Here is a 20961-nt window from a genome sequence, read left to right as displayed (position 1 = left end):
CTCTAGAGACTCAAATGAGAGAAGAGATGCAGAGAAGGGCAGCGAAGGTCCTCCCAGGGCTAAGAGACTGAAAAAGAAGACTCGTCAGTCTGCAAAGACAAAGAAAGGTTAAAAGGACCTGGAAATGATAGCAACCCACCATGAGAAGGGACGTCTAGATTTTTCCAATCAGTGCTAATGTATAGACGAGCTTACACATGCAGTCTTGAGAACAGCAGAAGTTAGGACAAATAAAAAAAAAGTTTTACTGTCTATAAAATGTAAAAGATAAAAGGATAAAATTTGTTATCTTAGGAGTTAGTCCTGGGCTAGTTAGTGGTTTATTAGGAGAACATAAAAGATAAAGCCTTAGATTGATTGTCTCATTTTCAGAATAAAAGAAAAAAAGAGAGAAAAAAAAACCCCTAAACATCAAAATAAAACATGAGGAATTTCCCCTAAGATGACGAATCAGCTTCTTTCCTGCTGCCCTGGTTCCTCCTCACCCCTAGATTTTCCCATAGGAACACATCATTTTTCACCTCTGTAGATGATAGGCTAAAAATACAAGCTAGGCCAGTGCCAGTGGCTCATGCCTATAATTCTCAGGAGGTTGAGATGAAAGGATTAAGGTTTGAAGCCAGCCTAGGCAAAAAAGTCTAAAAGACTCCATCTCCTGTTAACAAGTAAAAAGCTAAGTTGGAGGCCAGCTTAACTGGAAGTGCCAACTAAGAAAGGAAGCCTAATAGGAAAGCCAAGTAAGTGCTAGGCTCTGATTTCAAATTCCCCTATGTGGGGGATGGAGGGGATGTTTCTTGTCCTGCTAGCTTTACTGTAGTGAATATTTCAAGGATTTTTTTTGCCAGTCTTGGGCTTGAACTCAGGGCCTGAGCACTGTCCTTGGGTTTTCTCAAGGCTAGAACTCTACCACTTGAGCCACAGTACCACTTCTGGCTTTTTTTTTTCTTTCTTTTCTTTTTCTGTGTATGTGGCACTGAGGAATCAAACCCAGGTCTTCATGCATGCTAGACAAGCACTCTACCACTAGGCCAAACTCCTGGCCCTGTTTTTTTCTTTTCTTTTTTTTTTTGCCAGTCCTGGGCTTGAGCTCAGGGCCTGAGCACTGTCCTTGGGCTTTCTCAAGGCTAGGGCTCTACCACTTGAGCCTCAGTTTCACAGCTGTTTGGTGGTTAGAGATGAGCGTTTCCTGGGCTTTCCTGCCTGGGCTGCCTTTGAACACTCCTTAGATCTCAGCCTCTTACGCAGGTAGGATTACAGGCATGAGCCACCGGCACCCAGCTCTAATTCAAGATTTTTCTTTTATAATTTAAAGGACAGTATAATATTTGGATTGGGTAATTTATAGCATAAATACCTTAGAATTTTAGAATTTTTCAATAGAAATCTTTGCTTTTTTAGATTACTTTTTTAGAAGGAAATTTAAAGTTATAAGCAATTTGTGTATTTTAAACAATAATGTTATCTCTAGTGGTTTATATCCCTTAACTTTAACCTATTCTTTAACCTCCAACAATAAATAGTGGGGCCACTTTTATTATGGCATTATTAGCATGAAGTATTCTTTTTTTTTTTTTTTTTTTTTGTGGGTCATGGGGCTTGAACTTGGCCTGGGTGCTGTCCCTGAGCTCTTCAGCTCAAGGCTATTGCTTTAGCCCTGGGCCTGAGTGTTGTCCCTGAGCTCTTCAGCTCAATGCTACCACCCTTTCCTTGAGCCACAGCACCACTTCCAGGTTTCTAGTACTTAATTAGAGAGAAGAGTCTCATGTTCTTTAGTGCCCGGGCTGGCTTTGAACCATGATCCTCAGATGTCAGTCTCCTGAGTAGCTAGGATTAGGCAAGAGCCCCCCAGGCTTACTTCTGGCTTTTTCTGTTTATGTGGTACTGAGGAATTGAACCCATGGTTTCATGAATGCTAGGCAAGCACTCTACCACTAAGCCACATTCCCAAGCCCCTAAATCTACTCTTGTACTTCTGTGGGGAGATGGACCTGATTAAAAATAACAGTTCTTCTGGATGCCAGTGGCTCACATCTATAATCCAAGCTATGCAGGCAGCTAATATCTGAGAATTGAGGTGGACAGGAAAATACATGAGATTCTTATGTCCAATTAACTACTAAAAAAAAAAAAAAGCCAGGGGCTGGGAGTTTGGCCTAGTGGTAGAGTTCTTTCCTTGCATGCACGAAGACCCACGTTCGATTCCTCAGTACCACATACATAGAAAAAAGCTGGAAGTGGTGCTGAAGCTCAAGTGGTAGAGCTCTAGCCTTGAGAAAGTCCAAGGACAGTGCTCAGGCCCTGAGCTGAAGCACAGGACTGGCAAAAAAAAAAAAAAAAGCCAAAAGTGGAGCTTAAGAGGAAGAACATTAGCTTTAAGCAAAAAAAGCTCAGAGATTGTACCTGTGGCTCTGAGTTCAAGCCCCAGGACCAGCACCAAAACCCAAACAAATAAAAACTCAAACTCAGGCCTTTCAGGTCTTGAACCTGTCTAGATATTATCAGGCAGAATTTTAGCTAACAGTTAGGCCTGGGGGGTTCTGAATTATTAGCCTCTTCTAGAGGCCCCACACTCATCCACGACTTCACTCCCAGGATAGGTTCCTGATATTCTATTCCCTGGATCAGAACTCTGCTTTGAGACCTCTCCTGCTGGTTCGCCCTGAGTTCCATGAAGAAAGCTCTTGCATGAGGAGTACTTTTTATCAAACATCCAGTGTCTCTGCCAGCTCTGCCAGGCCACAGCATTGATATGGACTGAATGGCAACTGAATCGCCTGATCATTTCCTTGCCAAGTCTTACCCACTTACCCAAACCCACACTCGAAGCCAAGCCTGGCAGACAGGATCCCTTTTGTGCTGGAAGAGGGGGCTGACTGGCATGGAATCTATGGCGGGGGCTTCAGTCCAGATACAAAGTCTCAGCCTCTCTTTCCCAGTGTAAACCCGTGCCATTTCACCCTATATACTAAACTACCTCACACAACAGCTTTCTTTCTTTGCTTTGAAAGCAGTTTTTTTTTATTGTTTCTCTTTTTATTTTCCTAACTTTCTGAGGATAGAACAAATCATCTCTTCCCTTTATCACCCAATGCAGGGCAGGGTGGATGGCAAAGGCTCCAATCCTTCAGGCCAATTGAGACTTCGGTGTAGAGGGCACAGGGCCTGGGAATATGGAGTTCTGGGCCTAGGAAAAGTCCCCTGGAGCTCTCAGCTGTTCCATCAATGCTTCCTTTGTAATCTGTCACAGCAGAAGAGTATAGGTGGGTGGAGCCAGTGGACAAGATTGCATTTGGTCCTGCTGGGTACAAGTAAGTCCAGTGTAACTAAAAGGCCAGCAGAGGCTGTGGGCGTAAAGAAGATAGTCCAGGGAGCTCTAGGCACTGCTGTGTGGCTCTTAAGAAATACAAATCACATGGCAGCCAAGGAGACCCTGGGAATCACTGACCCCCCCCTGCTTTATACCTAAAGAAACTGAGGCCCCCAAAATAGAGTCCTCTAAGCCTGGGATCTTCTAATTAAAGAATTGTTGTACATATCTGTTCTTATATTGACTATGCATTTTTCAAGTCATTTCCTAATTTGATCAATCCCCAAATTCTAGTGATCAGAGGCAGCTCTACTATACAATTATCAGTCAAAAATGGTATCAGCCTGTGCACAGAGACTGGAGCCTCTCACAGGCTCCCACTCCTTATTAGGAACAATCAGCATACAAAACTACAAGGATAGCCAGGTGTTGTGTACATACCTGTAACCCTAGATAAAAAAGGATAAAAGAGAAGGAAGAAGGGAGGAAAAAGAAAAGGAAGGAGGGAGAAGAAATTAGAGGGAGGAGAAAGGAAGTTTCAGTAACTTATTAGGTGTTGATGATCTGAAAAGCTAGAATGAAGACAGCCGGGCCTGGCCAGATACTCTTCAGGGAAAAGAGACCATCAGGTGACTCTGCCCTGCCATTATCAGCTAATCCATGACATTGTCCAGGAGACAGGAGTCTCAAATGCAATTTGTTATATGTCTGTGGCTGGGTTAAGCAATTTTTGTATGTGTCTGGGTGCTATTGGGTTTGAACTCAGTATCTTATGCTCACTTGGCTTTACTTGCGTGGCTGGCACTTTATCACTTAGTCACAGCTCCAGTACAACTTTTTGTTGGTTATTTTGGGGATGGAGTCTAGTGGACTTTTCCACCTGGAACCATCTTCCAGATGCCTCCTATGTAGTAGGATTATAGGTGTGAGCTGCTGGCATGCGGGTAGTTAAGTCCTTTCTACGTCAATCATACCAAGATGATTTTAATTATCACAAGAACCTTACAAGATCAACTAACCTCCATTGAACATAAAATGAAGGCTCAGACAGGGAAAGTGATTAATTGGAGGTTAGAAAGCCAGTAAACAGCAGACTAGCCAGGCCAATGGCTTATACGTATAATTGTAGGTATGTAAGAGGCTGAGATCTAAGGATCACAGTTCAAAAGAAGCTCAAGGCCGGGAGTTTGGCCTAGTGGTAGAGTGCTTGCCTAGCATGCAGGAAGACCAGGGTTCGATTCCTTGGTTCCACATACATAGAAAAAAGCCAGAAGTGATGCTGAGGCTCAAGTGGTAGAGCTCTAACCTTGAGAAAGTCCAAGGACAGTGCTCAGGCCCTGAGCTCAAGCCCAGGACTGGCAAAAAAAAAAAAAAAGAAAAAAAAAGAAGAAGCTCAAGCAGGAAAAGGCTGGAAGTACTGTAGCTGTAGATTAAGTGGTGGGGGACTAGCTCCTAACTCCAACTTGTGTCCATTTCCTCCATTCCTCCATTTTTTTTTTTTTTTTTTTTTTGTCATGAGGGTTAAACTCTGGGCCTTGGCATTGTCCTTGAGCTCTTTAGCTCAAGACTACCACCCTAACTCTGGGCCTGGACGCTGTCCCTGAGCTCTTCAGCTCAAGACTACCACCCTAACTCTGGGCCTGGACGCTGTCCCTGAGCTCTTCAGCTCAGGCTATCGCCCTATCCCTTGAACCACAGAGTCACTTCCAGTTTTCTAATGGTTAATTGGAGATAAGAGTCTTGAACTGCAGTGCCCAGGCTGGCTTTGAACCTTGATCCTCAGCTCTCAGCCTCTTGAGTAGCTAGGATTACAGGCCCAGCTCAGCTTTTCTTTTAGGTTCAGCTAAGGAAGGCTCACTGGGAAGAAGCAGCACTTGGGATTTGTACCAATACTACGTCAGGAAGCATCAGGGAAGCTCAGAGCACCACTGTGTTCCCTTCCATCTAGAAGGCTTCTTCCTGTTTCAGAGGCACTGGGATGAGTGCTTAGAACCCTTAAACAGTCAGGATCACTGGAGGCCCAGAGAGAGGCTGAAGTCTGGGTTGCTTCTGGGAAGGGCCAGGTTACAAGTTCCATGGTAGAATGACACAAAGGACAGGTGCAGGCACACCTTGTCACCCTCCTTACCATGTCTAAGTCATTCCCGGGTCCTTTCTCCTCTAATGCGGGAAGGATACCCACTCCACGCAGGCTTTGGGTCAGAAGGGTAAGTTAAATCACAGATGGGAAAGTGGGTTTTTGGTTTTGTTTTATTTTTAATTTGGTGACTTTTGTGGGGCTTGAACTTAAAGTCTGGACATTTGAGCTTCCTTTGCTCTAGACTAGCATTCTACCACTTGAGTCAAGGCTCCACTTTTGGCTTTTTGTTGTTGTTGTTAGTTTATTAGAGATAAGCGTCTTAGGGATTCCTTCCTGGGCTAGCTTGGAACCAAGATCCTTAGATCAGCTAGTTTTGTTTTTGTTTTTTTTTTTTTGTTTTTTTTTTTTGCCAGTCCTTGGCTTGAGCTCAGGGCCTGAGCACTGTCCTTGGACTTTCTCAAGGTTAGAGCTCTACCACTTGAGCCTCAGCACCACTTCAGGCTTTTTTCTATGTATGTGGTACCGAGGAATCGAACCCGGGTCTTCATGCATGCTAGGCAAGTACTTTAACCACTAGGCCAAACTCCCGGCCCAGATCAGCTAGTTTGATGGATGTAAGCCACTAGTACCCAGCTTGGGAAAGCTTTATAAATGATCAGAGTCAAGCAGATGCACACTTCCTACTGACTTAGTAACTCTCTAGGGTGTGCCCACCTCTCATCACAAGGAACAAAACAAAACAAGTAGCTCACCAGACCCAGCTTCCATCCCTAGGGAAGAAGCCACTCCACTCACAGAGTTAGTTCTCCTTTTGTGGGTCTTTGATGGTAGGTGTTGAGGAGTCAGCAGTATGGAAAGAAAAACTAAGATGAAGGGGAGAGGGTGAATAGGGCTATTTTCAGATGAATAGGGTTATTTTCAGTGATTCTCTGCCGTGGGATATAAATCAGGACATTATGTCTGAGTCTCCTCCTTGGATAGCTAAAAAGACAATATAAACGACTGATGTCTAAAGTACTAGGAATTCTCTCATCAGAAGTAAGAACAATTGGGGAATCATGAAACTTCTAGCTAGAGCGAGGCGAACTGGGCTCAGGTCCCAATTTTGTGCTGGCCAAGGTAGGATTGATTTCCCAGAAGCAGGAAGAAAAGTCAATGAGCAAACCATGACACCCACCCTACTTCATTTCTTCCCCATGACTGCAAGATAAATGTTTAAAAAGTAACACATACTTATTATAAAAGTTTATAAAAGTATAAAGTAGGACTAGGAGGCCCACATGGCAGAGCACCAGCCCAGCAAGTACCAAGTCCTGAGTTCAAATTTCAGCACTGACAATTTTTAAAAAATTTAAAGATATTAAGTAAATAACAAGTGTTCGTCTGCATTAAGATCACTCACGAGAACCACTATAAGTGACTCCTTCTGATTCCCTTCAGAAATTTAAGAAACTTAAAGATGATGTTAATGCTATCTACTAACCTATGGTTCTTACTTGATTATATAATAGATGGTTTTGGGCGGAGGTCAGAGGCTGGGGGTTTGCATCAGATGGAAGGACAGAGATGAGTTAAGCATCTCAGGAGACAGGAGTGCCCACTGGGGCCTATTAGCCAGGGATCTGGCAGAAATTTTTCCTTCCAGAGCAGGTGCTACAGCATGAAGAGGTAGACTGTGCCATAGAGTCAGACAGACAAAGGCTTATAATTCAGGACCTAAAGGTTCTCAGCCTATGACGTGAGATTACTAACTCCTTAATGTGCCTCACTCTCAGTCTTAACTAAAAATTAATGTAGTGTTACTTCATAGTGCTGGTGAGAGAATTAAATAAAACAATGCATGTCAAGAACAGATGCGCTGGGTACTGGTGGCTCATGCCTGTCATCCCAGCTACACAGGAGGTGGAGGTCTGAGGATCAGAGTGCAAAGCCAGCCTGAGCAAGAAAGACCACGGGACTCTTATGTACAATTAACCAGCAAAAAGCTGTAAGTGGCACTGTGGCTCAAGTGGTAGAGTGCCAGACTTGAATGAAAAATTTAAAGAAAGACATCCAGGCTCTGAATTCAAGCCCCAGGAGCAGCACACACACACACACACACACACACACACACACACACACGAATATGCTCTACTACTGTTAAGACTATTACCACCACATATTTCTGCTGGTCTGCCTGAAGAAAGGAAAGGTAAAAGATGAAGTCTATTCTGCAATGCAGTAGAAATAGCTTTACCAATGGCCTCATAATCTTTGTTGGATATATCTGTGAGGAAAGAGACAACTATAAGTGACTCTTGACCAGATACCAGTGACTCATACCTGTAATCCTAGCTTTTCAAGAGACTGAGATCTAAAAGATTGTCATTCAAAGCCAAGGCAGGCAGAAAACTACACAAGACTCCATCTCCACTTAAGCAGCAAAAAGCTAAGCTGGAATCAAGTGTCAGAGTATTAGCTGAGTACTAGTGCAAGGTACCAGTGGCTGATATCTGTCATCCTAGCTACTCAGGAGGCTGAAATCTGAAGATTATGGTTCACAGGCAGCACTGGCAGGAAAGTCCATGTGACTCTTCTCTCCAGTGAATCACCAGGAAACTGGAAGTAGGTCTGGGGCTCAACGTGGTAGAGTGCCAGCCTTGAGCAAAAAAACAGCAAGCAAGCCTAGAGTTCAAGTACCACAACTGACAAAAAAAAAACAACAAAACCAAAATAATCTAGGTATACCCGAGCTTATGTAACCTATAAAGTGCAGGTGACCTTGTACAGACCCTGTCTGTCTTGTACAGTCCCTACAGCCACAGAGCTGGATCTCAGCAGAGAGGGACCATTTTGTCATGCACTCAGACATGCCGCCTAGTTGGGCAGCCCTAGAATATATGCTCCAGACTGGGGAGGGGCAGTGACTGGCAGGGCAGAGGCAGAAGGAAAGTGCTCCTCTTGATCTGAACTCTCTAGGCCTTTGCTCCTGGCCCTCACAGCACAATGAGAACATTATTACAGCCACTTCATCCAATTCCATGTCATTTGGGGGATGGGCAAGATAACACCAGCATGAGAAAACTAACCCTGGACCAAAGGGCCTGCCCAGACTCGAATCTCAGATGGAAATACATTAGTCTTAAATATGCCCCACTGGCTGTGTGTGTGTGTGTGTGTGTGTGTGTGTAGATATAGATGGCTAGTGCTCTACCACTTGGGCCCAACGTCACTTCCGGCTTTTTCTGTGTATGTAGTAATGAAGAATCGAACCAGGTTTCATGTATGCTAGACAAGCACTCTACCACTAATCCACATTCCCAGCACTTTTTTTTTTTTGGGGGGGGGGGTCATGGGGCTTGAACTAGGCCTGGGTACCGTCCCTGAGCTGTTCAGCTCAAGGGTACCGCCCTACCCTTAAGCCACAGCTCCACTTCCCATTTTCTAGAGGTTAATTGGAGATAAGAGTCTCAGGTTCTTTTGTGCCTGGGCTGGCTTTGAACCTTGGTCCTCAGATCTCAGCCTTATAAGTAGCTAGGATTACAGGTGTGAGCCACCACACCCGGCTTTATTTATTTATTTATTTATTTTGAGACAGTGTCATACTTTGTACTCTGGGTTGCTCTCACATTCACAATTCTTCCATCTTTCCACTTCAGCCTCCTGAATTTTTGGTATACAGATGTGTACACTGCCCACAGATAAATCTTTTTTTTATTTTATTTTATTTTAGTCTGTTACAGGACTTGACCTCAGGGCCTGGACACTGTCCCTGAGCAGTTTTGCTCAAGAGTAGTGCTCTATCACTTTGAGCCACAGCTCCACTTCTGGGTTTCAGTTTCACAGGCTTGCCTGCCTGAGCTGGCTTTGAAACTCAAAATCTCAGCCTCCTGAGTAGCTGGAATTATAGGCATGCACCACCAGTGCCCAGCTCCACAGACAAATCTTTCTGTTATAAAATGCTCCTGGTACAGGACAATTCTGTTAACTGTCCACCCAGTCCGCATCCCCAGGGATTCAGGGAAGGCCATGGCTTTGATCTACATGCTGGATTCAACCTGAAACATGGGGCGTGTTTTTTCTAGGCCTCTCTTGAGACGGTGGAGGACTTGGCTGAGGATGGCTCCAGGACCTGTGTTTGGAACCAAGTCGGTTTTGGGATTTTGTCCTAAAACATGCTACTTTAAGCAATTATTTAAAACTTTGGAGCTGGTCATGGTGAGGCGGGGGATTGTGAGTTCCAACCGAGTCTGGGCTACATCATAACCGGGGGAAAGCTCCAGAACAGGTGGAAATGTCCAGAAATAATTGTGCTCATTACCTGACTTATGGAACTGGTAAACCCTCTGTTCTACACCTTAATAATAACAATAAAGTTAGATATTTTTAAATTTTATTTTATTGTCTGGGTGGTGTGTAGAGGGGTTACAGTTACATTCATAAAGTACTGAGTACATTACTTCTCGAACATTATTGCCCCTTCTCATGTTTTCTTCCCACTTCCCCTCCCCCCCTAAATTTATATTAAACACAATAAAAAAAGCTGTAGACAGCAGGGAATTCTAAGGACCATTTACTTCAATAGCATTTCTGATCCATAAGTCCCCAGACTGGCATTCCCCTCGTGTGTCCTCATGTATGGCTGACAACCCCATGCACAGCAGTGAAAGGAAGAACGATGCACAAAGCAGACAGTGAAAATTCAGTGCAGTTTGTGCCGCACTGTGGTGACTTCATTCTTCTGGGTGTGGGGGTCATTTCTGCAGGGCTTCTTTTGTACATCTACCACAGAGGACGCTGAGCTGTAGCCAAGAGCCCCTGACTCCTTGTCCCACAGATCTACATAATGCAGATTACATCCATAGCTGTTTTGTGGATTGCTTCAAATCAAGCCTACATTCCTATATCATCTGTAACCTCTGCCTCCTGCAAACATTTTCCTTTGCCTCTGAGTTGCTAAAATCAGAGTAGTAGAACACCTAGTTCAAACCTCTCAAAAAAACAACCTAATATTCAAATTCAAGCAGCCATGTAAAAATGTCTTGCATAAGTACACTTGAGGAGAATGGGCCTTTAATCAAGCAATCTCCATACGTTCACCCGTCATCTCAGTGTATGCATTGTACACAAGCACTTGAATTTCCCCTTTGTAGTTCAAATAGGTGGGTCCTCCCTGTGCATGGTGTGTTTTCCAAGCTACTTTATCCTCCTACTTCACAAGCCAAGACTGCCCTCATGACCCCCAGACCTCTGGCGATACTCCCTAAGAATAGCTCACTAATGATGAGTAACAAGCCTTGTCACAATCACAAATTCTCACACATCTGTACACCCTCCCATACCCTCAAGGCCCATGGTAAATATAGCAGATGTTGCAGATACACAGAAGAGATGAAAAGAGATTGGAAGAGACAGGCCTGGTGTTTGTACACAGCCAGGAGAACAAAGAGAACTGGGAGACTTGGAGGTGGCAGGCAGGGAGAGTAGGCGACAGAGACTGTAAGATGAGTCAGAGAGTGAATGAGGGCACTGGGTCACCTCAACTACTGTTCAGCTGCCCCAGGGAATGGGGTGTGTGTGGGGGAGAGCAGCAAAAACTGGGGATGATGCCATAATTCAGAAAGTGGGGACAGGACTGAGCTGTAGATGGGGAGCAAAGCTCCCTGTGGCCTAGGGCTATGGTGATGCAGCTGCGGTGGCTGAAAGAGGAAGGATTTAAGCTGACAACAAAGATGTCATTCCTGAAGATCACTGGCTCCCTGCTTGGCAGACAGAAGCCACCCTGTGGCTGCTAATGCCCTCCACTTATTTGACGCTTTCTGACCTATTTCAAATGCCCTCCTGCTAATGATCTCATTTAATCTTCAGCACAACCCTGGGAACCAGGCAGGCGTAGATGGATTGTTATCTCTTCCCCGTGAGGGAGCCTGGCAAATTGTTTCCACTAGCCCAGAAACATCAGGGCTGAAGCCGACTGCCTTCCGGGCTAGGCCAGAACTGTTGGGTCTTCCTTCAGTCAGGGGCTCCATTCTGAGCTGGCTCCCTTCTGATTGTCCTAGACTGGGTGTGACTAGAAGTCACAGGATACAGACTCATTCCCCATCTGGAATTTCCCAGGCTGGGCTCCCCTTTTACCTCTATCCAAATGCCTGTGTGTGGTGAACATTTCACCTGCTCCCCAGGGAGCAATGTCAGGCTTGTCTTCCTCATTAAGCAAATATAAACCAGAGGCCAAGAGAGACAAAGGCCTTTGCCCTGAATCACACAGCAAGTGGACATGAAGGCATCTGGGGTAATTTGGAAAGAACACAGAGAGAGGAAACATCAGAAAACCTGGGTTCCAATACTAGCACTGTCCAGTCTTAGCCTCTACCACCCCAGCCTTGGTTTTCATAGCTGTCAAATGGAAATAACAGAGCCCATCTCTTGGGATTGTTGAGATTGAGATTGAGATGCCAAAGTGTTACATTAAAAAAAAAAGAATAAGGGAACTAGGGCTTGGACCAGGGGTAGGGTAGTAGCCTTGAGCTGAAGAGCTCAGGGACAGCACCCAGGCTGAGTTCAAGCCTCATGACCCACAAAAAAAAAAGACACAATGGGTGAACAAATACAGCAGCAGTATTCACTAGACACTATGCTGAAAATGAACTTATAACTTGTGGGTGGAAATGGAAGGGAAAAACTAGGAAAGAGCAAAGGAAGGGGTGACATTATCAAAAAAGAAATGTATTCGGGGCCAGGAGTTTGGCCTAGTGGTAGAGTGCTTGCCTAGCATGCACAAGACCCGGGTTCAATTCCTCGGTACCACATATATAGAAAAAAGCCAGAAATGGTGCTGAAGCTCCAGTGGTAGAGCTCTAGCCTTGAGAAAAAGAACCCAAGGACAGTGCTCAGGCCCTGAGTCCAAGCTTGGGACTGTCAAAAAAAAAAAAAAAAAGAAGTGTATTCTTACCTGATTAATGAAATTATAACCCCTCTGTAAGCAATTTAGGAAACAATGGAAGCTAGGTGCCAGTGGGTCATGCCTACAAGCCTAGCTACTTGGGAGGCTGAGATCTGAGGATCACAGTTGGGCACAAGCCCAGACAGGAAAGCCTGTGAGGCTCTTATTTCCAGTTAATCAACAGAAATCTAGAAGTGGCACGATGCTTTAAAGTGGTAGAGTGCTGCCTTGAGCAGAAAAAGCTTAGGAATAGTGCCCAAGCCCTGAGTTCAAGCTCTATGACCAACCAAGAAACAAACAAACAACAACAACAACAAAACAATGGGCAAAGAAAAAACAAATGACTTTGCTCTGTGCAGTGGCTCATGCCTATAATTCTAGCCATTCAGGAGGCTAAGATCTGAGGATTGAGGTTCAAAGCCAGACCTGGCAGAAAAGTCTGTGAGAATCCTCTCTCCAACTAACTACCAAAGTAGCTAACTACCAAAGTAGCCAGAAGTAGTATGTATAGCTATCACTCAAGTAGTAGAGTGCTAACCTTGAGCACAAAAGCTTAAGCCTTGAGTTCAAGTCCCAGGACTGGTACATAAACAAAAATAAAACAAATGACATTATCAAGGAGTGAAGGAGTGAAGGTAACATGATGCCTTCAGAGCAATAGAGAGGTGGGACTGAGTGTGATGAGTCTGGGCTCTGTTCAGTTTGCCTACAGATCCTGGACCATTCCCAGGGCTCAGTTTCCCGAGGTCCTTGCCAACCTATGTTTCATAGGCTACAACTCTAGGACAAGAATTCCAGCCTGAGGATAGTAGCTCACACCTGTTACGCTAGCAACTCAGGACGCTGAGATGTGATGACTGAGGTTCAAAGTCAGCCTAAGCAGGAAGGCTCGTGACACTCTTAATTCCAATTAACTATCAAAAGGCCAGAAGCAAAATAAGGGACAGCAGGCAAGGCTTGAATTCAAACCCATCACCAGAACACAGGCATGTGCATATGTGTGTACACATACACAAATTCCAGTACTAAACATTTTGATCTTTGGCTGACTGAATGGTTCATTCATTCATTCATTTGAGACAAGGTCTTCCATGTTGACCTTAAATTCCTAGGTTCAAGTAATCTTTCTATTTTGGCCTCTTAAGTAATGGAATTACATGTGATTCCTCTGTGCCTGCCTGATCCTGGACCCTTTGAACTCAGGAGCTGTCTCTGAGCTTCCTTTACTCAAGGCTGGCACTCTACCACTTGAGCCATAGCACTACTTCCGGCTTTTTCTGTGTACATGGTACTGAGGAATCAAATCCTGGTCTTTATGCATGCTAGGTAAGCACTCTACCACTAAGCCACATGCCCAGCCCCAGACAGCAGAATCTTATTGAGGGAAGCCAGCTATTTCCCCACTAATAAGAAGCTTGCTGTTCTACCCATTTCTTGAGGCAGCTGAAGTATCCATCTGCACTCTCCTCCCTTCTTATCCCCTGTGACTCCCGCTGTCTCACAGCCTAACACCATAGCGGATGTCTTCATAGTAAAATTAATGATTTCCCCATGAACACCAACCTGCCTGCTGCCTGCTGCCTGCTGAATTCTCTCCTGACAGATATCATGGGCCTAACTGGCCTGCCTTCAACAATCTGCTTCTCCCAGGATGGGCCCTAGCTATACCAGACCCCTGATCCTTCCCTTGAGGAAGCAACTCAGACTAATTCTTGCAGAACTCACAGGGTAAATTGAATATTAAACATGTAAGGCCAGAGCCCCTGGTGCAGCAGCACACTCCCAGCACGCAGACAATGCACATGGCTGGGCTGTCACTCTTTCAGTGGCTCACACCCCTAAGAAGGAATAAGTAATGGCAATGTTTTTCTCTTCTCAATAACTTCATGGTTCTCTGTATCTTTCCTTCAGCCCCTGGTGTTGAGGCTCCAGGAATCAGGAAATGGCTGGAACACTGAGTTGTGGCATCTGCAGAACTGAAAGTTATCAGGTCTGTATTGGCTGAGTGGCTTAGCCTCCCTTAGGGCTGGAGGCTCCCATACGGAGGGAATACCTCAGGAAGGACATAGAGACCCTGATGTGTCTCGAGGCAATGGGGAAACTAGCTGAGGTCTGGTTGTGCAGCCCACTTGGTTTGTTAGCTCATGGACTCCTCAGCTGGTTGAGCCTCAGGTCAGCCAGGCTAACCTGCAGGTTAACCTACTGTACAAAAAGGGCAATGAACTTCACAAGGTCCCCAGCTATAAAATAAAAGGCCTAGACTCTAGGTCTCTGGTACAGGGCTCAGCTTTCTTTCCACCTTACATCCTGCCTGGCCCCTAAAATGTGCTCCGTGATGATACCAAGGAATGAACCCAGCATTGGCCTGGCACTGCATGACCCAGTGGGCCATATTTAGAGAAAGCAGAATCCACCCACACTACTGTCCTGCCACTGAAAAACATGAGCTCTGTGGCTTCCGGCTCTCTGTCTTGCCACTTTCTAGAATTAAACCTGGGTCCTGTCACTTCTCTGAGCCTTTGTTTCTCACCTGTAAAATGGAGATATAAGACCGCTACCCCAAACGGTCATTCAGATTAAAAGATCAGAGTGATCAAAAGTGGGGTATTTTGCAAACCGTGAAGCGCTAGCCCAGTACCAGATATTGTTACTCTCCTGTGAGGTCTGGAGTTGGTGCAGAAGGAGGAAGTACCAGAGGAGGCTGTTCAGGAGCAAGAACTACACTCATACGGGGCCAGGTCCTGCTTGGCTATCCGCCAGACCCCATCCAACCTGACGCCACTCACCGCAGCGGGCAGGTGGGACCACCCCAAGTTCACTGACCCAACTCGACCTGCTGCTTTGGTTTTGCACATGCGCATCGCCATCCAATAGTGCCACAGCAACTTGCCTGGCGGACCTAGACAAGTTGAGGCCACCTTGGCGACCTCCAAAGGAGGGCCTCCTAGCCGCGACCCTCGTCGGGACCTCTCTCTCACGCCAGGCTGCTCTGGGCATCCCTCCCCACCCTTACCTTGTACTTGGCGGCAAGCAGCTCCGTTGCCTGCTGCTCCCGCCGCAGATCTTCCAGCATCTTCTCCTTCTCCTCCAGCAGCTTCTGCTTCTCTTCACTCACCAGGCTGCGGTCGTCCTGAATGGCAGCCTTCTCCTCCTCCAGCCGCTCCTTCTGCTCCTGCAGGTAATTCTCCATGTTCTTCTCCAAGGCTGTCTCCAGGATGGGCTGGGGCGGCTGGTGATTATTGTTGTGGTCATCCTCCTCTTCGGCCACCCAGGCCTCGATCACAGGCCCGTCGGGGAACCCGGCCGGGGCTGACACGGCCTTCTTCCTGCGGCTGCTCTTCCTCCGAGGCCGCTTCCCCAGCATCCCCTTCTTCTCCAGCTGGGCCTTCAGGCGGGCAATCTCCTCCTGGAACTCCCGCAGCAGCGTGTCTTTGGGGTCCTCATTCACCCTGGGCTTGTTCTTGATGTTCTTGGCTCGGTTGGCGAATCGTAAGGTGGAGAGGCTCTCGTCGTAACTGTGCGAAGCTGGCCCCAGCGTGGCCACCATGATGGTCTTGGCGTTCCCGCCCAGGGAGTCCTGGAGCAGCCGGGTCAGCTTGGAGTCCCGGTAAGGGATGTGAGTGCTCCTGTTGCCTGCCAGGGCAGCAATCACGTTGCCCAGGGCAGACAGGGAGAGGTTGATTTTGGAGGCTTCCTTAGGCCTCTCTCCGCCGCCGCCCCCGCCGCCCCCGCCGCCGCCACTTCCCGCGCCCCCGGGAGCCGGCCCGCCCGCGGGGCCCGGGCCCGCCTTGTTCTGCCGCTCGCTGCCGGCCAGGTCCACCAGGTTGAGCTTGCCCACGCGGATGTGGTCGTGGCCATCGGAGCCCCGCTCGCTACACTCCACGGTGATGACGAAGATGGCATGGGAGCGGGAGCTGACCTCGTTCATGTGGGTGCTGCCCACCGCCCGGGCCTGGTTTCCCAGGTTCATCACATGCTCGATCTCCTTGACGTTCTTGGTGACAAAGGAGGAGAGGTCCTTGATGTAGACCCCGGTCTCCGGGTTCTCCTTCAGCTCCAGCCTCTTGCCCGGTTCCTTGGAGAGCAGATCTCGGATCTCCTCCTGGTAGATCTCCAAATAGGAGGCCCGGACCAGGTACTGCTGGTTCTGAGAGCGGGAGATGTGGGTGAAGATGTGCTCGAAGGCATTGGGGATGACCCCTCGCAGCTCCGGCTCCACCCACGTCCCCTGCATGGTGTAGGTCTTGCCCGTGCCGGTCTGGCCGTAGGCAAACACGGTGCCATTGAACCCCTGGAGCACCGAGTCGATCAGGGGCCTCACGGTTTCGTCATACAGGTCGGCCTGCTTGGAGCTGGCATCGTACACGGCGTCGAAGGTGAAGGTCTTGGGCAGCTCCCCGGGGGCCGCGCGGGGGTTCCGCAGGGTCACCTGGCCCAGCTTCACGTCCATGGTCAGGATCTGCTCGTGACCCGCGGCCTCCTCCTTCCTGCTCAGGGGGCGGCACCGGGCCACCACCTTCAGGGCCTCGCTGGCCTTGGTCTTACTGGCCATCTTGCAGCTCCGTCTTTCCTCCGCAGCCCCGGCGATGGCTGACGTCCGGCTCCCCCTAGGTCGGGATCAGCAGGGCCGGCCCAGCCCGCAGGCGCCGCTCCTCAATCCGCATTCAGCCTCCGAGGGTGGGGATGCTGGGAGGCGGCCCGCCGCCGCCGCCGCCGCCGCCGCCTGCCGCGGTCCGGGCCTGCACCGACCTCTCTCCGGCCCGCGGTGCAGGAGCAGGGCGGGCAGATTCAGGCAGAACCCCGGGGCAGCGGCGGGAGCAGCGCCAGCCCAGCGCGCCCCATGCTGGGGCCGCAAACGGCGTCGGCAACAATGAGATAAAGGAAAATGGGATGGGGGTGGGCGGCAGAGCTGTCTTCTCCTCCTCCTCCTCCTCCTCCTCCCCGTCCTTGTCCTCCTCCACCTCCTCTCCTTAGGGAACCACCGCGGGGCTGCAGGACCTGGGTGGCCGGGGGTCCCGGCTCTCCCGAGAGCAGAGGCTCACCTGGAGTCCTCGTCCCCAAGCCCGAGGATCAAGCGTCGCAACCCAGAGCGGCTGCTGCTGCGCCCGCCTCCGCCTCCGCCGGAGAATGGAAGAAAAACAGAAGGGGATGGGGCGGAGCGGGGGCAGCGGAGCGGGGCTGCGGCCGCCGCGCAGCGCTGCGGCCCGGGCTGAGGCTCCGGGCTGGGGTGGGGCAAGGGGCGGGGCCGCGGGGCGGGGATGAGGGGCCGGGCGCGGCCCGGGGGGGGGCGGGGAGCCCTGGGAAGCTCCTCCCCGCACACGCCGCCGACCCCTGCGGGATGACAGGCGCGGGTGCAGACCCGGGTCCTGCGCCCACCTCCGCCGTCCTCCCCGCCGAGCCCGGGCATGCTGGGAGATGTAGTCCCGCCTTTGTTACCCGGTGCGGGCAGGTTGCGCCCGCCCTCCCCGCGCCCCAGCCCCGCAGGCGGCGCGGGCCCCCCTCGTCTCCCGCTGCTCCTCCGCCTTTCTGCTTGCAGATGGGGACAGGTCACCCGCGCCCTTTCCAGAGCGTCCCCGACCTCGGGCCTCCGGGAGCCTCACTCCGACGCCTTTCTGCTTCCTCCCCGGGTTTGCTTGGGGGGGCACCTGTGTCAGGCTCCTCCTCGGGCCTTCCTGTCCTGTCCCCACTCCCCTCCACTGCCTTCCACAGCCCACCAAGGCCCGGGCCGTCTTCTGCACACCTGGCCTCACCGCCGCTATTGACCAAGACACCGCGTACACTCGGCTGCACCTGCTGAGCCCAGGCCCAGCCTCTGGCCCTCAGGGAGCTCGCCCTCTAGAACATGGTTTTGGTTAACCGGCTCTGCTGCGCTGTGTCTTTGGTGCCTGGGACCGCAGATGCTGTTACCTTCCGCTCTTAGTGTCCATTGGAGCAGGCTAGTGCTTCTTCCTAGAGGAAATCTTCCTTCACCATCTTTGCCCCCTCTATAAATGGAGGGACACGATTTGCAGAAAACAAACCCCAGATTTGAGTTTGTTTCTGGTCTTCACATGACAGTGTGATTTACTTTGACCACTCAGTTTGCTCCAGCTTTCAGTTTCCCCCAAGCTGCTTTTTTTTTTTTTTTTTTTTTGCCAGTCTTGGGGCATGGACTCAGGGCCTGAGCACTGTCTTTGGGTATTCCTCAAGGCTAGTGCGCTACCACCTGAGCCACAGCACCATTTCTAGCTTTTTCTGTGTATTTGGTACCAAGGAATGGAACCTGAGTCTTCATGCATGCTAGGCAAGCACTCTACCACTAGGCCACGCTCCTGGCCCCATCCCCTAAGCTTCTTTAAAAAAAAAAAAAAAAAAAAAAAAAAAGGAAGGAAAGAAAGAAAAAAGGGGGAAGAAAAAAAGAGAGGGAGAGAGGAAGAAAGAAGGAGGGGGGAGAGGGAGAAGGGGAGGACAGGACAAGAGAGGACAGGAGCCAAGTGCTGGTGCCTCATGCCTGTAATCATACCTGTTCTGGAGGATTACAATTCAAAGCTAACCTGGACAGGAAAGTTGGTGACACTCTTATTCAATTAACCACCAGAAAAGCTGGAGGTAAACTTGTCATTCAAGTGATAGAGTGTTAGCCTTAAGAACAAAAGCTCAAAGGCAGAACCTAGGACCTGAGTTTAGGTCCCAGGACCAGCAAAAACTAAGAAAGAAATGAAAGAAAGAAAGAAGGAAAGAGAGAAAGAAAGAAAGAAAGAAAGGAAGGAAAGAAGGAAGAAAGGGAAAGAAAGAGAAAAAGAAAAGTTAGAACCAGGCTCTGGTGGTTCAGAGCTTGTAATCTTAGGTACTCAGAAGGCTGAGATCTGAGGATCCTGCTTCAAAGCAGTACCTGCCTCCTCTCCTGGGTACCAGGTCTGTACTTGCTGTTCCTCTGTAGGCAATTCCTTAACCCCTCCTCGGAATGCAAATGAAGTGCAAATAGTATAATACTACAAGTCCAGGCCAGGGACCTGTCCTTGGTCCACTCCGCAAGGGAAAGCTGTTCTCTCTGCGCCCCAGGAGATCCCAGGGGAGGAGGTGCAGTTAGCAGAAACCTCCAGGCCCTTCTTTAAAGGATAATCTACTAGGTACTGGTGGGGCATGCCTGTCATCTTAGCTTCTCAGAAGACTGAGATCTGAGGATCAGAGTGCCAAGCTATTCTAGGCAGAAAAAGATCAGAAGACTATTATCTCCAACTAAGCAGCAAAAACCCAGAAATAGAGTTGTGGTTGGTTCAAGTGATAGAGCTCTAGCCTTGAGCAAAAAATCTAAGGGCAATATCTCTGGCCCTAAGTTAAATAGCTTGTATTGGTACAAAATGGGGAAAAAGACAAAACATTGCCAACTCTATTAATCTCCAAGAGGCCCCAAATGTGGAGTTCTTCAAAGGGGTAAGTCAAAACTTACCCCTTTCTTTCCTATCTCCAGGTTTTTAGGACTTGAATGTTGGCTCAAGTTTCCTGGCCTTTTTCCCTCCAGCTTGTAGTACACTTGGCATTTGGGCTCTTTCTTGGGTAAGGTTTTGGCAATGTAGACTAACCCCTCTTGGCTCTGAAAATCTGACTTCTAGATGGACTATTTAGTTTCAGAACTACTTTTTTTGTTGCACTTGGCTTTGTTTTTTGAACAGCTTTTCTTTTGGTGCTAGCACCTGTGCTATTATGGTGCTGGATAGAGTGAATCCACAGACCTCTCTTGATGTCAGCACATGGCAAGGGATTGGCCCAGGTCCTCTTGCTTGCAGACTGGGGAGGGGAAGGAACTCCGTTGCTTACAAGAGGTATGACATTAAGCAAATTATTTTTACCGCTGTTTTCTCAGTGGGAAGATTAGAGTGCTAACTTTTTTTTCCTGGTCAGTCATGGGGTTTGAACTCTGGGCCTGGGTACTTTCCCTGAGCTTTTCAGCTCAAGGCTAGCACTCTACCATTTGAGCCTCCACAGGCCAACCTGGAACTAGACACATAGTCCAAACCTGTAATCCTCCTGCCTCAGCCTCCCAAAGTGTGGGGATTACAGGTGTGCACTACATGCCTGGATATCCTCATCCGTTCCAATCTTTCTTCTTTCCCACTCAAGTTTCCAGTCACTCTGACTGGTTAAGATCCCCCCAAATAATATACTTGGTGTGTGTATATGTGTGTGTGTGTGTGTGTGTGTGTGTGTGTGTGTGTGGATTTGTTCAAGAGGCTCCTCTGCCAGAAATGGCTCCAGGCTGCCATTCCTGTTTATACATCTCATCGCCCCTTCTTCCTTTGGCTTCTACTCCTACCACTCAGTAGAGATTTGCCTTACCCAGGTCACCAGTGATGTCTGCAATGCTAACCCCCGTGGGCCCCTTTCCATGGCAACTTTTCCCATAATTCACTTCTCCCGCCATATAAACTTTCCCATAGCTCATGACTCTCTCACTTCCCAGCACTTCCCTGAGTCAGCATTTTTCTCCGTTCAGTCTCCTCAACCGGTTATTCCCCCCCCAAGCCCTGTACTAAAAGTGGAAGTTCACTAAGGCCTATATCCTCTCTTCTTCTAATGCCACTCTAGTGTCACTACAGCATATGGCTTCAATTACTGTCTACAGGATTCCTAAGTTTGTACCTCCAGCCCAGACTCTTGTATTTTTGTACTAGT

The 20961-nt window shown here is 48.5% G+C and overlaps 1 protein-coding gene across 3 annotated transcripts in view; it reads right to left on the bottom strand.

Annotated features, from left to right (window-relative positions):
* Kif3c (kinesin family member 3C) overlaps nt 1-17248 on the bottom strand; it is a 35495-nt gene extending 18247 nt beyond the window's left edge. For all 3 annotated transcript variants that reach the window (XR_016536286.1, XR_016536287.1, XM_090337341.1), the window contains exon 1: nt 15323-17248. Coding sequence is in view for 1 of the 3 variants with exons in the window: in XM_090337341.1 (XP_090193467.1) it covers nt 15323-16861 (1539 nt within the window). In the remaining 2 variants the exon portion in view is untranslated. The remainder of the gene's footprint in view (nt 1-15322) is intronic.
* Nucleotides 17249-20961: the final 3713 nt, after the last annotated feature.

This window comes from Megascapheus bottae, chromosome 7 (genome assembly GCF_031878675.1).
Source record: "Megascapheus bottae isolate mThoBot1 chromosome 7, mThoBot2.hap1, whole genome shotgun sequence".
NCBI lineage: Eukaryota > Metazoa > Chordata > Mammalia > Rodentia > Geomyidae > Megascapheus > Megascapheus bottae.
The sequence above is the reverse complement of the archived record's forward strand: the minus strand, read 5'-3'. Positions and strand labels throughout refer to the sequence as shown.